At 39.1% G+C, this 18451-nt stretch overlaps 1 protein-coding gene across 1 annotated transcript in view; it reads right to left on the bottom strand.

Moving 5' to 3' along the window:
- Positions 1-12415: 12415 nt before the first annotated feature.
- ptbp3 (polypyrimidine tract binding protein 3) overlaps positions 12416-18451 on the bottom strand; it is a 54545-nt gene continuing 48509 nt past the window's right edge. Inside the window, exon 14 of the mRNA XM_053515737.1 lies at positions 12416-18089. Within this exon, the coding sequence (XP_053371712.1) occupies positions 17957-18089 (133 nt within the window). The 3' untranslated portion in view covers positions 12416-17956. The remainder of the gene's footprint in view (positions 18090-18451) is intronic.

Raw genomic sequence — 18451 nt, 5'->3', positions numbered from 1 at the left:
CGTTGTTAAAAGCGCTATACAAATGAAATTTAAGTGAACAGAATCTCCTAAAAAAGTAAAACAAAGCTAGTTGTGCAAACAACCAGACATGGAACAGACCAGCCAAGGAGAACTACCAGAGCTGTAAAGGGCCGTTCCACATGATGTAAACCTCTCATCAGCAGTAAAGGTCACAAGGTCAGACTGGAATTCATAAAGAGACACAGAGACGAGTCTCAAAAGCTCTGGAACTGAGATGAACCTCTGCCAAAGTCTGGAGAAAGAAAGGATCTGCTGATGATCCAGAACAGAAGACCTGACTGGTGGTGCGCGCTGGACGTAGTGACATGGCTTGGGCTCGCATGGATGCTTCTGGAACATTCGCACTGATCTTTATTGATAAGGGAGCAGCAAAGTGACCTCAGAATCTACAGAAACTTTCAGTGTGACAATTTTTACGAGAGAGACGAGAGATCTAACGGAGAGGAGCTTCATCATGCAGCGAGATACCGAGACACAACACGCTGCAGCAGAGTCCATCAGCAGAGTGTGGTGATGTCAGGGGGGCAGCAGCACGGTGCAGGGAATAGTGGGACTGAATAGCAAGGGTTATTAACTTTAATGGTTTAATGTTCCAATACTTTTGCTCATTCAATGTTGGGAGGTCTTCAACCACAGGTACCATGTTCCAAGGTCTTTAAAACATCTACAGTAGCTGTAAATGTCAGGGTGTGAAAGCTGAAAGTCCACTCGATCATTTCATAATCATTGTTTGATCTCGAACCCAAGCCTCTACAGGTTTGAGCAAAAACAACAGAAGTTCCAATACTTTTGGAAATGACTTCATTTTTGCCTCAGTGATTGAAGTTAGAATATTTACTGTTTCTCAGTCGTTTATAGTTTTAACAATAAAACAAGATTTTTGTTATAACTAATATAATAATGTAATACATTTTTATTATGTTTTGTAAAATTTGTCAAAAATTTATATCGTCCTTCTTTTTCTCCTCATCATCATTTGACCTACACATTAAATATATAGACTTGGACTAAAAAGGAAAAGTCCAGAACTAAAGAAAAGGGTGTGTTTTATGGACTTTTAAAAAGTTATTTTAACTTGTATTTGCTTCATTTTTCTAACTCTGTTCTTTATTCTGTTCTGTTCTGTGTGTAAACACTCGTGTGTTCCGTGTGAGCATCTAAGGGAAGTGCATCAGACGTCTCGAGTTAAATACATCAATAATTAAACTCAACTTGAATGAAAAATAAATAAAACAATTAAGATTGTCTTGAGTTAGCTGTCACTGCTTATCACTCTGTATTATTTACATGGATATAAATTACACTGGCGCAGTACTACTAGTACACGCACACACACACACACACACACTCCTCCTGCAGCTGAATAAAGATGAGCATGTTGTCCTGCTCTCTGTTTGCTCTCACTCTCGCCTAAAAGCGTCGTCTCTTCTCTGCTCATCAATAACACGACTTGTATAAATACGTCGATTATGTGGCCGAGAGGGAAAAAGGACACGCTGCCACTAGAGGTCAAGAATCACCATGACGACGCACAGCAGCAGCACAGCAGGCTCTTTCGGTTCTCTGTCTACGGGTCTAAATTTATCCCACAGAAGATCTGCACAATCACACACACACTCTCTCTCATATATACATGCGTACACATACTCTGCAAGGATGTGAGTGCAGAAACTCACATACACACATCTGGAACATTTGTATTCTACTGTCCACTTTATTCATCAGAAGATAAGCTGCTTACTGCTGGAGGGGTGCCAATACTTTCTAAACTTAACTGTCTGCATCAACTATGGGTAAAAAGCACACACATTTACAATTAAAGTTCAAATGGTAGCAACAACTGAATTTTATTCATGAGGGTGCTGCGACGTCGGGTGCAAAAGTATTGGCATACTAATGGTTTCCAGTAACACCGCATCCTGAAGTGTTATTCCTCAGAGAATTAAATCAACACCTTCTGACCAATCAGAATCAAGAGATTAACAGCATTTTAGGGTATTTCACAAAAGTAAAGTGTGCGCTTTACAAATGATCTAGAGAGAGTAAATAGAGGAAGTCATGAGAACCGACAGAACCCCAGAGTGTGCCGAGTGTGCTGTAATTACTCTCACGTCCACTCAGTCAGTGGTTCGGTTACAGCGCAGTGTTTAAAAGCACAAACTGCAGTCTGACGCACAGCTTCCAGACACACGGCTCTTATTTCAGACACCGTTCCCCGAAACACACACCCGAGCTGATTAGCGGCGGCGTATCACTGACACGCGGGTGTCACTTCAGCACAGCTTTACTACATTCACACCAGAGGAACGAGGAGGAGGAGGAGCTCGTCACCAACATGGTCTAGGGGCAAATACTTATGCACCAACAACATAGAAGGAACACATTAGGTGTAAAGGACCTCCATTTATATTAGAGCTGTACATCTGAGGGAGCCTGTAAAGGTTCTCCACAGAACCCTACAACAGAGCGTTTCCCGTATCGGATAAACACCCGAGTAGAACATTAATGACTCTTAAAGAACCTTTAGAAAAAAAGAGAGAGACTTTATTAAGTAAAGGAATAAAGGAACTTTAGTAACCCTATGATTGAACGATGCATGGTTTCTCAGCTAGAAGTAACCGCCATGTGCTGAGTTTACTAAACACTAAACAGGTTTCCTGTGCTGTAATTCCTCAGTACTTTCTTCATCATATGGAGAACTGAACCTGCCGGGAGTTTAACATTCAGTTTGCTGGTTATTGATCTTCAGGGGTTCTTTTAAGGGTCTCATTAAAGGTCACCTTAAAGCCCTTTCTCTTGAAGAAGAAATCCTGTAAAAAGATGTTAAAAAGTTTACAAGAATGTTTTAAGGGGTGTCAGGTTGACCACCAAGCCAACAATGTGAATTACTCAGTATTGAATTAAATGAACCATTAGAACCCATACAGAACCCTTAAAGAATACATTTGTCTAAAAATAAACTTATTACTCCTTACAAGAACCGGTCAGGGGTATAACAACAGTGAGACGGGTTCTTCAAGGATTCTTCCTTCTTCAAATGGCTCTACTTCGTGTTCAGATAGGAAAACTGCGGGTGAGAAATGGACGTTCCCTGAAAAATCAAGAACCCTTAATGGCTCTCCAGTTGTGTTTTTGCAGGAAAAGGCCCATGGACAGTAGAACCCCTACAATCCATTAAGGTTTAGAACCCGTTTTAGAAAACAAGAACGCTATAATTAATTGACAAACCCTAAAAGAACCCATGAGGAATCCTCTGTTCTAAATGTGTGTGTATTAACTGAGCATGTGTGTGTTTAAGTGCATTAATATTTAGAACCTGTTAAGAGTTCATAAATTATCTTCAGATTTTAGATGTTTCTTTTGAAAGGTTTAACATGTGAAAAAAAAATTTAAGTTTTTGTAACCAAAACAATAAAATGAAAAAAAAAAAAAAAGTGTGTGTACATGTTTGTTTTACGACTGTATTACAGATCTTTAAGAGTTTTTCTTCTCCCACACACACCCGCCTCTCTCTCTGTAGTCAGGAAGAAGGATGACTGGCACATGATCGGATTTGTAGAGCTCGGGGAGATCATGTGACCCGCACCGCCTATAATGAGGTCAGTCTCGCACCATGTGACAGAGGCAGGAATGTCAGGAATGTCAGCACCACCTGGTATCTCACCCTCCCTCAGTCACTTCCTCCGGACCCTGGGATTTCTTACATAAAGGCGAAGTGGGGAATACATTTTCTCCACTAAACAGAACCAGATTAGATCAGACTCTGCATCAGACCAAGTAAACTCAAGGTTGCCAGGTCTGAGAAAAGCGACACAGTGCCAAGACTTATGGAGTGATGAAGCAGGGTTTCTGTTACTGCTCTGAAAAGTTGATTGTTTCCCTTCAACAGCACGCCCCGGAGTGTTTTATTCCTCTCACACCACAGAGTTACTCAAACTCGTACAATACTGCATTTATTAAAAATAAAACACATTTAACTTGTTACACAGCGCTCACACTGGAGACGTGAGACTGGACAGCGAGACAAAGAAGCCAACAAACTCAAATATTATCTGGGTGTGGTGGTCTTGAAGTCACATATGCTGCACTGCTCTTACTCCTCTCTCTCACTCACATGCACGCACACACACACACACACACACACACACACAAACAGGAATGTGTAATTCTGGTCATTCCTGGTGATAAACACTGTTAGGAAACGAACAACTTCTGACGGTCTTTGCATGTGCACATATCCCGTGGTGGTGTGTGTCATAACTCAATTGAGTGTGTGTGTGTGATGGAATATGGAAAGGAACTATTTGGTAATATTTGTGCATCAAGGCTTTGGCTTGAAATCTTTGTATTCTGTCAATCTTTGTAAATAAAATTCATTTTAACTGAATTATTGCTATTTTTCTGAAATCTAAATTTCCAATCCAAAAAAAAAAAGCAAATATAATTGCATAGATTTTAATTCCAGGATTTTAAGAACCCTAGAAAAGAGAGAGAGAGAGAGAGAGAGAGATGAACTGACTGGGAGGAAACACGGGAGGAAAGTGTTGTGATGGTCATGTGACCGGTCAGTCGGGATCACAAGCACAGTGAAGCGTTTCAGGATGCTGGACTCAGCGCTCAGGAGCCTCTGGACTGATTTACTGGAGTGGAAGAGAGGAGCAGTGTTGGAGGGATGAGTGCAGACGAGTGAACAGACGACGAGTCCATCAGCAGCTGTTCGAGTCTCTTTACAGGCTGCTGGAGCTGATCTGTGTCTCTGGGCCCGTAAATAACGTGAAAGTAAAAGTGCTGATGGAGCTTCAGAGCGTCGGCTCTTGTGCCTGTAGCGCGGCATCACATCCTGCAGATCTGTTGTTAACACGGTCAGAGCCAGCGATAAACAAGAAGAAGCAAGCTCTAGTCAAATTACATTCCATTAATAATTAAACTTCTCAGGAGGATCTTTCAATATGGAAAGCATTTTACTGCAAAGATGCAGCATGTGTGCGTGTTTTTCTTCTCAGGCAGCAGAGACGATAATAAAATAATCCGACAAACTGCACAACAATTTGACAAACTGACTGACATTAATTATGGAGGTTTTAAATGCAAACTGCTGCAGGATGAAGTTCAACACTTACTCAATATCCTTCATCTCTTAATTCAGAGGATCTTCATTATCAATCTACACAAAATAAAGTTCATTTAATCCTGGACCCTGATTGGTCCGAAGGTGTTGATTCACTCGTTCTCATACGTTATCGTCTCCATAGTAACAGCTCATACACAGGGACATGTCCAGCACACGTCGCAGCACTGATAAACACTGATTATTTTTATGATGAGGTCTTTTTATCCAGAGAAATGTGTTTCTGTGACAGAGGAAGGAGTCTCCAGTGTCAGTGATTTATAACAGACAGACGTAAAGCTGTAACTTTAAGTTTCTCCAGCTTGTGCTTGTGGTTTCTCAATAACTTGACAAGTGATTTTTTTTTTGTCTTATTAACTTCAGAGAGAGAAAAAATAAAGAGAGGCCGGTGAGGGATCGAGTGTTTATACTGTAGCTGCTAATGCTAAGTGACAACAGGAAATCACTCATTCTGTTGTGGTATAAGAAATGATGATGATGAGTTACTATCACTGTTTCCCAAACAAGCCGCCCTCACTGATCAGACAGCCGTCTAAACCTCATGTTGTCTGATGCTTATCTGTTTCTGAGCTCTGTATCATTTCCACTTCCTCAGATCAGATCATACGCAGTTGATCTAAAAAACAAAATGAGATCAGATCAATCATACGCAGTTGATCTGAGGAACAACATGAGATCAGATTATACGCAGTTGATCTGAGACACAACATGAGACGAGATCAGATTATACGCAGTTGATCTGAGACACATGAGATCAGATCAGATCATACGCAGTTGATCTGAGACACAACATGAGACAAGATCAGATTATACGCAGTTGATCTGAGACACATGAGATCAGATCAGATCATACGCAGTTGATCTGAGGAACAACATGAGATCAGATCAGATTATACGCAGTTGATCTGAGACACAACATGAGACGAGATCAGATTATACGCAGTTGATCTGAGACACAACATGAGACGAGATCAGATTATACGCAGTTGATCTGAGACACATGAGATGAGATCAGATCATACGCATCTTTTTCTGGTCAGTGAACATCACTACTGCCTGACCAAGGGGTGCCATAATTTTTTGCTCAAGTGTTTCCTGGACCTCTTTTCTATTTGGGGCACTTGACATCATTTCTATTGTTTCATGCACAGACAGGTGGATCACAGTGGTGTGTGTGTGTGTGAGTCAGTATCTGTTTCTAAACCAACGGATCTACAGTTATACATCACTGCCACCTGGTGGCCATTATCACAAACTGCAAGTCACTTCACAGAGCTCATTTCGCCAAACACACACACACACACACACACACACAGGACGTCTTCAGGGGTGTATTCCAGAAAGCTTGGTTAATTTACTATTTGGTTAATCCTAACCGTGAGTATGTCGGTTCCAAACCCCCTGAGCGGAGGAAGTTGAATTAACCCCCTACTGGTGGCCCAGAGTTAGTGCGCGTGCACGGTGCGGACATTAAGGCATGTTTAATGGATCACCGATTTCACGAGTCAGAATGTAAAATCAAAGTGAACTAAAGAGAGAGGAACAGAGTCCCTTCGGCTGGTAAATCAAAGCATTCATTTTTTAAGGTTCGAATCCCAGTGTACACTGAGCAGGAGTTTATGGTTTCTTATTTAATAAGGTGTAATCCTTCTGGAGCCAGAAGCCGAATGGAAATGAAACACAAAAACATTCTGCACACAGTTAGTGTTTGATTACACCATCACTGAACTGTTTGTTAAACATGGTTTAGTATATATTCTCTCTGTCATGTAGATAAGAGACAGAAGGTTGAAGCCCGTCTAACTGGTGGTGATGGACCTTATACAGCTTCAACTGGAAGAGACAAGGCTGTCCATTAAAAAAGCAACACGAGAAACTGAAAAAGTCAGAACTTGTGTAAATATTAATCTGTTGCATAATAAAAGTGTTGTGTATATAAAGCAATGTCATTTAAAAAACATTTTATTTCATTTTTACTTTCATTATTTTTTAGGAAATAAAGAAATGAACTGAGCAGCAGACCAGTGCAAAGTCTTCCATCTCTGTTGTGTGCAAAAATCTGTAGTGGTTCCCCTGGGCCTCTTCTTCAATATAAGGAAGGTGGCTCTCTCCTCTTATAGTGTCAATGTGGTGAAGCACAACACAAGCCACTATGATGTCTCATGCCCTCTCTGGACTGACCCACAGCCCACGCAGACACTGAAACCTAGACGTGAGGATCCCTATGGTCATCTCCACCTCGGCCCGGGTTCGGCGGTTCAGGGTAGGGGGTCATTAAATAGGGCAGACAAGGGTGTTCTCTGTCCCCCAGCAAGTAAACATTGTACTGGCCTGTAATGATTTAAGTGTACAATACTAATATAGTAAACAAACAAACAAAAAAAAAAAACATTGTATAGAGCAAAACATACCCTGCTGAAATGTCTGGCATAATGATGACTTGTGGAGAAGTCGGGCATCATGCACAGATCCTGGCCATTTTGCATCATCATCAGTAATGATGTGAGTTGCCTCACATATTAAAAAAATAATGAGTTTAATGATTTTAACAAGGCAAAAAATGAAGCACACAAAATTAGGTTGTTACCTGTACGTTGCTACTATGAATAGATTTCCTATTAACATCATTTCCCTCATTTATTGAAGGAGCTTTAATAGGAATGTGTTTGCCATCAATGCACCCAATTACATTTGGAAACCCTGAAATAGAAAGTCATATATGGAAGGATCGAGTGTGTGTGTGTGCAGGATGAATACGTGTATACAGTAGATATAAATAGTATGACTACATATTAAATATGCGTCATTGATTTTACTACAAAGGACAAACCTGTCACTCTGTGGAATTCCTCTTTAATACACACAGAGGTTTATGTCCAGGGAACTGTGTGAAGTGTAAGTGCCAGACATACAGTTGCCTTTCCCACATGCTCGGCATCGCCCACGTTGTACAAAAAAATGCCCTGATGCAAAAAAACAAAGTGCTATGCACAGAATGTTTTCTGTTCTAAGCCCAGACCTGAGGTTTGTTTACAATATTTACAATATGCAGTTTCAAGAGATGTGTTAAGTAAATTACGGATTCCATTGAAAAACAATATCGCTCTTTTAAATAATGATTAGGAAATAAAAAAATAATAATATGCGGTCTTATAACTCTCTCCTGGTGAAAAAACTCGTAAAATTTGTGCCTCCACGTCCACGGGATCCTCATCAAAAGGGACGCCATGTTCAATAACCTTCTGAAACAAACTGACCCTGGAACAAACATAACCTCCTACCGAGCAGCTCATCTTCAGAGAGTAAGTTGCTATGGTTACATACATACCCAGAAAGTTACCAAAAGTTGAGGTTATCCACTAACTTACTCTTAAACAGGTATGTCACATAACCTGCTTTCTGGAACACCCCCCCTGGAACACCAGCAGTGTGTAACACACAGTATCACACCAAATCACAAACACAGCAAACGTTTGTCTTAAAACATAAGAAAACAACAACACACAGCTCCCCAGGTCACGTGACTCACCCATCGGCGGGAATCTTCTCAGGAAAAGGCGGGATTTCATTATCAGAAGACAGACAGACAGAGTAAGACAAAGACGGGAAGGGAAGGAGAAAGATGAAGGTATTATTTGTGTGACTGCATTGACGCCGCCACTGTAAATGTTCCTCTCAGCCTCTTCACTAAACCCCACTGATTAATCAGAACTAATTTAATTAAACCCCTGATTGGCTGCTGCTACGTCACATGATCAGGTTCATCAAGGATGTTTTGCAGGACCAGAGGTCCGTTCTTCGTACGTCGCTTGACACATCCGAGATGAATTGACACATCTAAGATGAGATCATCGTGCTAATTACGATCCGGCTAAGTCGGTTCTTCGAGCTCACCTGTGGTTGATGATTAGTATATCTGGATTAAGTTGTCTAGGATTATTGCGCGCTTGTGCGTTGGTTTAAAAGGCGATATGCATCGACAGTAGAAACACTGATCACAAGCCCTCCGATTGGTTGACGAAATGGAAAAAGAGCTGCTCAACTTTTTTTTGTAACACCTGTTATATGCTGAAATGCCCCCCTGCCATGGATTGCCCCCCCTACATAATCGCTATCAAATATTGTATTCGAATATAAATTTATAGGTTAATGGTTTACAAATTACAAATTACATGAGACAATAAAATAAAATAAGCGATATGAAAATAAATATGTTGTATATGAAAAAATAGAAATATTATGTATACTTTTATATTGTTTATTTTATAATAAAATTAGTTTCGTCTAATTTATCATTATAAAATATAAATTTTTAATATATATAAATATTTATTTGGCTGTCTCATGCCTAGGGTTTATTATAATAGTAATATCATATTTAATAACAATAAACCTATAAATTATGTTCATATATAATATTTGATAGCGATTATGTGTGTGTGTGGGGGGGGGCGGAGTCCATGGCAGGGGGCATATACTTTTCTTTTTCCACGTGAGTCAGTCATGCTCTTTAACCAATCAGATGTGACCTCGCCATTTCAACCAATCATAACCCGGCAGGAGCGCAGGCTAAATCCTGTTTACATGAAATAAAGCTGCTCCCGAGCAGGTTCAAGCTTACGGATATGTTGCTATGACAACAAATGCTAGAAGCGCATCGAAGAACGAAACAATCCAAGATCAGGACAAATCCACAACAATCAAATCCAGCTAACTGAGTTAGCGACGTACGAAGAACGGACCCCAGGGTGGAGAACCTGAGCTCTAGAACACAGTGAAGAACCAGGATATTGTGAGTTTTAACCAAATAAATAACCTGTAAACTGATTATACATACTGCATTTAAATACAGCTCTAAAATGCGATGTGGGCGTGTTCCTGAAACTAGTCATTGATCTAAAACGTCAGTTAAAATGAACAGAAACTGCCCTCATCAAGTAGTCTTTTTTTTTTTCAGGAGTAGAAACTTTTGCACTCATCTTTAAACGTGACTGAATCCCCACTTTATTACTGGAAAACTGTTTAAAAGGCTACACATGATCTGTCTGCTTCTGACAGGTTCTCATGTTAAATGAATGTTTCTGACCTTTAACCCCTGGTAAATTACAACACTGTACAGTTTGGAGTATCATCTCAGGAAACTATCCAACAGGGCTCGTCTAAAGATCAGATCAGAACAGAGTGGGGAGGAGACTCAGAGGTCCGTTCTTCGTACGTCGCTTGACACATCCAAGATGAACTGACACATCTAAGATCAGATCATCGTGCTGATTACGATCTGACTAAGTCGGTTCTTCGAGCCACCTGTTGTTGATAATTCGTATGGCTGGATTGAGTTGTCTAGGATTATTGCGCGCTCGTGCGTTGGTTTAAAAGGCGATATGCATCGACAGTAGAAACACTGATCACAAGCCCTCTGATTGGTTGATGAAATGGAAAAAGAGCGGCTCAATTTTTTTTGTAACGTGTCATAACGTGTTATGCGCTGAAATGCCCCACTGCCATGGATTGCCCCCCTACGTAATCGCTATCAAATATTATATTAGAACATAAATTCACAAGTTTATGGTTTTCAAATTACAAATTACATGAGACAATAAAATAAAATAAGCAATATGAAAATAAATATGTTGTACATGAAAAAAATAGAAATATTATGTATACTTTTATATTGTTTATTTTATAATAAAATTAGTTTCGTCCAATTTATCATTATAAAATATTTATTTTTAATATATAATATTATATATAGCATATTTTTATGACAAACCCCTAAAAAAATAAATGTGTTACAAAATAAACATTATACACGAATTTGTATTAATGGTCTTGACGGCTGTCTCGTGCCTAGGGTTTATTATAATAGTAATATCATATTTGATAACAATAAACCTATGAATTTATGTTCATATATAATATTTGATAGCGATTATGTGTGTGTGTTGTCCATGGCAGGGGGCATATACTTTTCTTTTTCCACGTGAGTCAGTCGTGCTCTTTAACCAATCAGATGTGACCTCGCCATTTCAACCAATCATAACCCGCCAGGAGCGCAGGCTAAATCCTGTTTACATGAAATAAAGCTGCTCCCGAGCAGGTTCAAGCTTACGGATATGTTGCTATGACACCAAATGCTAGAAGCGCATCGAAGAACGAAACAATCCAAGATCAGGACAAATCCACAACAATCAAATCCAGCTAACTGAGTTAGCGACGTACGAAGAACAGACCCCAGATGTTTTTCTGGTTATGTGTTTGTTTGTTTGTATTTGTCCATGTGTTTATCCTGCAGGAGGAGAAGACGGGGGGCGGGGGGGGGGGGGGTGTTACAGTCAGTAATCGTACACGAGTATACAAATGTACTAAACTCTCTCAGTGTCGTCTAAAGAAACTGATATAGTTGGTACATTATAAAAGTTTTTAAAGTTTGGGTTGTAACTATAAGATTTATAAAAAGTCAGAGTACAGATGATAAAAGGTGAATTTGTAACACCTCAAATATTAATTTGTATAATAATGCAGATGTCTTAAATTGTCAATCTGTAACATCCCAAACTGTAAATTAAATTGTAAATATGAGAAATTAATGGCTTTAAAAGTTTGCAAAGTACAAGAACTATTGCATCCCCATGTTTACAAATTGTCCTCAGTCATGTGTAGTTTGAGGTGTGAAGATGAGAATAAAGGAGGAAGTGAATCTGAGTGAGTGTTAGAGCAGGAAAAACCAGTGCAGGGGCATTCCAGGTGGGTCTGGGCGTGTTAGAGAACAGAGCAGGTAGAAAGACAGTGATTAGGTAAGAACCTGGGATTCACTCCAGTACCACAGGTGACGAAACGGAGCAGAGCGGATGAGGTTCAGTCGATCAGTCAGATGTTACAGCAGAAATGAACTCTTTATAGTGCCAGAGTGAACGTCTCTATCAGAAAGAGATCAGAGACAGTCAGAGGGTTACATGTGGTACTGCAGGGATCTCCAAGTGTGTAAGATCAGAAGATCAACCCAAAGGGGAAAGCACGAAGAGACAGAGGAGTGAGGAATGTACAGGTGTCATGACATTTATTCGAGGCATGCTACAATTAAAGTAGATTAGAAAAAATCAGGAGAGACTCTAGGTAATAATAATAATAATAATAATAATAGCTTTAACTCTAATAATGAATTATGCATAATAAGCCATTTGGGAGAAGAAAAAAAAAAATCTTCCTACCAAATACAAAAAACACACACAAAGGAAAACTCCAAATCAACCATGCACTGCAAAGAAATTAGAAAATATGTTCCTTTAATAGTTTAATCTATTTGCATTTTTATTACATCAAACTCAAACTGAATTCTGCTCGTCTCTCCATCGTTATCCTCACAAACGTCACATAAACGACTTTTACAAATAAAAAGCTGGTCCTGCTGCAATATCAAAATACAGGAAAAAAAACTAAAACGTGTTGAATTTTCATAAATATAAAAACCAGTTCAGATCAACTGATGTGTTGTATCTTGTTCCCAGAAACCTTTTCATTTTTGATTTTTTTTTTTTTTTTTTTGGCCAGGTTCAAACAAAACAAAAAGGGAGCACATATTTACAAGCACTTGTTTGTTTTGGTAGTGGAACATTCATGTTAATATTCATATGCGTTATAAATAGGGGATTTTCAAGGCGAGGTGAGGCTCGTGAGGTCGGATGCAGGCACTTTCTGTATGTGCATCGTGCCTGAGTTGAGTTCTGCTGTTATGTCCCTCCCTTCTGATTCAGTAAACCTGTAGCCCAGATTGTTTAGAGACCAAAAAGAGAAAATAGAAAAAAAAACAAGTCAAGATGGCTGAAACTTTAAGCTTAGAAATAGCTTAAAACCTTTTTTTTTTCCCAGTGCAACAGAAGTCACTTTTTGCATTTGAATAAACCTTTTGTGTGCGTTTTTACCTCAATTATACAACAAATGTTCAGTAAAACAAAAACAATGCATGCAACATCATTTATAGTGACTCATTGTTTATGTGCTAATTAATTACTCATCCCTAACGAGGTCCCGCATACGGTAGGTGATATTAGTGAATAAATATTTCACCCACAAAAACCTACTGAGGTTTTGGAGTAAGAGCACAAAAACCAGCCCAAACACCCGTAACTGAATTCTTTATAAAATGGCATTTTTCTTGCTTATGGCGTTTCAGAGCTTAACGTCTAAATCAGTCTAATTTGAGTCAAATTCCTTTGGTAATAATAAAGCTTTCGTGAGTAAATTTGTGTAAAGGTGACATGAGAATTGGATAATTTATGGTTCTTTTTCTTTTGGGTAAATCTGGACTGTATTAAACGAGACTTTTATTTAAAAAAAAAAAGGATTTATGTAGATTTAATGGAATGACGAACGAAACATTCAGCATCGGTGCAGGATCTCATTAACAGGGGAAATTAATTGATATTATGAGATTCTGATGTGTTTTATGGCTTTACCTTGTGTTCGAGGGGAAATAGATTTGAAAACAAATAAAAACCCAAAGACACTTCAGTGGAATGCAAGAAATAATGAAAAAAAAGAAAGAAAAGCATTTACATAAAAACATCTGTTCTGATTTCTGATAAACATCCCGGAAGGAAATGTTACAAATAAGCTCGATAGATGGATGAAAGGCACATAAACTTTGGTCCTGTGTTATTTCTGTGTTTAGTTTCAATGTAAACCACTTAAAAAAATAAAAATAAAAATAAAAACTTTAAAACTGAAGGCGGATTTGAACAGAATAATGTGATGGAGGGACGATGTTGCCTGAGTCGAAACAGGACAAAAAAGATTATTTTAAATGAAAATAAAAGACGTGAGTGTGATGAAGAGAAAATGTAATCAGAGTGAACTGCGTTTAGTGCCACGTTATAAAATCACAAGTCTGGCTTTTTCTCCTGTTTATAAATGAAAAGCTTTTATAGATTACAGCATACAGCGTCACACTGTTCACACACCACCAACCGGCTCCTTCCTTCTCATTCACTCTCTCTCTACACACACACACACACACACACACACACACACACACACACACACACACACACACACACACACACACAACTGCCTAGCCATCTTGATCCAGTTTCACATCCTTACAAATAAGAGGAAAATAATGTATAAAGAAAAAAAAAATCACTACAGAGCAAAAAACAGGCCACACCCCCTAAATTAATCTGATTATAAGATACAGTAAATAAGATAAGTACAACACACACACACACACACAAATCTCAGATCATTCTGCTCAGAAACATCAGAAATTCACTGTAAACATGAATTGGATTCCACACACACACACACACACACTTTACATTGATGAGATTTTAAACAATAAATGACGCCTTAAGTTTCCTAAAGCCCCGAAATATCACCTCTTTAAATGCAACATCACAGAAAATGAACTTCACATTCTGTAATTTTGTAATCAAGAGCCTGGAGCTGTTAAGAGTTCTTTATTGGGCCAAAATACAGTTGAATGCAAAAGTTTGTGCACCTTTATAATTCATCATTTTGGTGAATTCGGATTTGAGGAAAACACTCAGGAAGATTTTGGTGAGAAAATCAAGATCACGGATGGAATTACGCAGGGTGGAGTCGAAAGTCTCAAATATATCATCGAAAACCAGTATTAGATTAATTAATAAGAAACTATTAATACATTTCACATTTTTTTCTGTAAGTTTTCGTTCCTGAGAAAAACTCTGCTGGAAATAAAATTAAACGTTTTAATATTTCATAAACATTCCTTCCTTATGAGGTCAAAATATGTAGGTTAGGTTAAGAGTAAGATATTAATAGTAATCAAAAAGCAGCGAAACTTTTGCACTTAGCTGTTAAACGCAACGGTTTTGAAGGTTTAATGTTTGACTAAAAATAGAGAGACTTTTGGGAAATCTTTTAGAGCAACAGATTTACAGCCAGATGAGAACATCCTCACACGGGAACCATCACAGAGTCGTGATCTTCATTTCACAGCATTTCATCATGCAGAGAAAACGAGCTGAGATTCTCACACACACACACACACACGACAGGGGAGACCCACAGCATAACACCAAGCATTTTTACACCAAACTGTTTGTTTTTGTTTCTCCAGTGTGCCTTTAAAGCACCAAACGTTCATTTATGATTTGGATAAAAAGACCACACAATACTGAGTGCCCACAAAAATACACATCTAAAAACAAAACTAGAGGAAAACAAAAAGCTTACCGAATAGAAATCAACAAATCAACCCTCTCACCAACCGCACAAAATAGTACTTAAGATATCTTAGGTAATATTTATAAGACCTATCTTGATTATAAACACATTTTAAGGCACATAAGAAAATGAAGTAAATACACAGTAAATATGATGATTTTTTTTTTCTTTTCACCATGATGTCATGAATGATTATAGTGGTACAAAAACCTGGTGAGTGTTTTTTTTTTCTTTCAATGTTTTGTTTTGTTTCTCTCCATAAAAAAGAACAAATTACCAAAAATAAGTAACTTCTTTTTTTTCTCCAAAAAATCTTGACAATCGTTAAAGATAAATAGACCTGAATAGTTCTGCGTTATGTAAGACTGTAAACTTCAAAGAAAAATGTTTTTCTTTAGAGAAGTGTCAGCGAAGGGTGGAATCTATCGCTTCAGGTTAAATAAAATGAAATTTAATTAAATTAAAAAATTAAAAAAAAGACACTGTCCCTTGTCCTGCATTTCATTTAGTTTCTATGCCAAATTATTGTTGAATTTTTTATATATAAATGAATTTTGTGGAACAACACAGCCTGAAAAATAACAAGGCAGGTATTTGTTCAGGAAAAGGAGCAGCGCCATCTTGAGGCCCATCGTGGGGATTTTAAAGTTGCGGATGATTCTGATCCTCAAGAGGACCAGCAGTCCGATCTTTATCCAATCAAACACTCCTGATCCGCATTCCTGTGTAAATGTGGATACAAGTGAAGTGAGAACAAGGGTTGCCAGATCTGTATGGTGAAATACACGGAGCTTTGATGTCTCACGGGAAACGCTGGGACAAACGTGTTTTAGTCCTCCTACACGGCAACAATGTGCCAACCACTGGCAATTTAATGTATTTAAATATATCTGTGTATTTAAAAAAAAAATCATTTATACTTCATGTGCGTAAAGTTTGTGAAAAAGTTTTCTCCTTGGATTTCTCCTGGATTAATTCCACTAATGTTCCATGAGCAGAACGCTCTGTTTAATAGAGAAATGTCACTATAGTTTTTTTAAATGCTATTTAATCTGTGGAGCGTTCACACTTAGTGACCAATTAGTTTAAAGAGTGTTTAAAAAACATTCTGTAGATCTGGCAACCCTGTTTTAACACTCGGCCCTCCAGGACCAGGGTGAAGCTCTTTTTCCTGTACGTTTGTTTTATCATTTTTTTTATTTACACACTGAAAGTTTTAATCTTTCACTTCTTCTTCCACTCGACTGAAACCACGGCCTAATTTACTTCACCAACACGTTTCACCACACGATGTACACGGAATTAGAACTGGAGTGTTTCAGTAAGGACAGCTCTCTCTCTCTCTCTCTCTCTCTCTCTTTTTTTGCTTATTTTAATTTTGGACATGTGGAGGAGGGACAGCAAGGCTGAAAGAGAGAAAGAGAGAGACGGGGAAAAAAAACCCTCCATGGAATCAGATCAGTTTGACTTGTTCTGATTCGGAGGACGCAACCTGAAAAGGAAAAAACTCAAATAATCATTAATGAGAGTTAAAAGGAAAAAAGCATTTGATTACAAGAGGGACAATCAGCAACCAGAAAGCATCGTTCATTGGTAGGGGCTACATGATTCACATTCAAAATGACGTTTAAATGACAGGAGGCGGGGCTTCCTGACAGCCGGGCTCTGCTGATTGGAGTGTTCCAGCTTGATGGACAGCCGGACGTTCTTTCCTGGAATGATCATGCATGTTCGTGTCTTATAAAAACGTCCGCAGGTTTCACAACAGTCTCGCCTTGTGACGTTTCATCGTTTTTAAAAACAATTCAAATGAACCCCATCCCGCAGGAGATCTCAGAATCTTTCATGATATATTCACAGATCCCGAGCAGGACTGACGAAACTCTCCGAACTGTTCCTCATCCATTACACAGACACTGTACTGCTACGTGAAAGATGGCTCTCGATGGTGAGGGAACGTCGCTACAGGGTTTTTACCCGGCGGCACATAGTGATGACATCACGGACATTGAAAGAGGGCGTGGCCTATCCAGTGAGGTTCCAGTTCTGAGGGCTGGATGGAGCACCTGGGTGAAACGTTAACAGTTATATAGCACTACAGGCACATCGACATCCATGTTCACGTCCACGTTCATGTTCGGCAACATCTCCAAAGTTCTCCAGCAAAGTCAAATAGAGATCCTTCTCATGAAGTTTCTGCTGCAGTTCTGCTCAAACCATCCAGAGACGGTTGTGCTGCAATGGCTGTAAGATAAAACGAATAAAAATGGAGCTTCGGTGCTATCGAATCGAAGCTCACACGTCTCCAGCTTACCAAAAACAAACAAAAAAAAAAAAACACAAAAAACCTTCAGCTACGGCTGTGTGAAGGTCATATAGTAGTCTCTAACTCTGTTTAACTTTAAAACCCCTAAAATCTCTAAAACTACCCAAAGTCTCTGTCGTTTATTTATTTTTTTTGTCTATTTTTCAGTATCAAAGTGTTTTTAAATCACGTCTTTAGTTACAGAAGTTTGTCAGTCAGACTTCGTCTCTTAAATTTAAACCCGTGAACAGAACAGCAGCGGCGGCGGCGCTGAGGGGGTTAAAGGGGAACGGCTGCTAGATGGTGGATTTGGAGAAGGACACTCTGAGGTGGTGGTTCTCCCCCAGGTCGTAGTTGTGGAGGTCGATCAGGGACTGGATGGCTTCCTCCACCGAGCCCAGCTGGATCAGCGCCATCTTACGGTCCTTCCTGTCGGAGGAGAGAGAGAGAGAGAGAGAGAGAGAGAGAGAGAGAGAGAAAACACGGTGAGTATGCAGGACGAGTGCAGATGGAAAGCAGTGAGAGCCCAGAGAGAGAGAGAGACAGAGAAAGAGTAAAAGGAGAGCAGAACATGTGGAGAGAAAGAGAGAGCACAAGAAGAGAAGAGACAGTGAAGAAAGTGTGCAGGGAAAAAAAACCTAGGAGAGACAAGAGAAAGAAAGGAGAGAGAAGAGAAAGAAAAGAGAAAGAGGGAGAAGAGAAGAGAGAGAAGAGAAAGAAAAGAGAAAGAGGGGAGAAGAGAAGAGAGAGAGAGAGAGAGAGAGGGAGAAGACAGAGAGAGAGAGAAAAGA

The sequence above is a fragment of the Clarias gariepinus genome, chromosome 17, assembly GCF_024256425.1.
Source record: "Clarias gariepinus isolate MV-2021 ecotype Netherlands chromosome 17, CGAR_prim_01v2, whole genome shotgun sequence".
NCBI classification, from domain to species: Eukaryota; Metazoa; Chordata; class Actinopteri; order Siluriformes; family Clariidae; genus Clarias; species Clarias gariepinus.
Note: the sequence above shows the minus strand (reverse complement) of the source record. Positions and strands in the feature narration are given on the sequence as shown.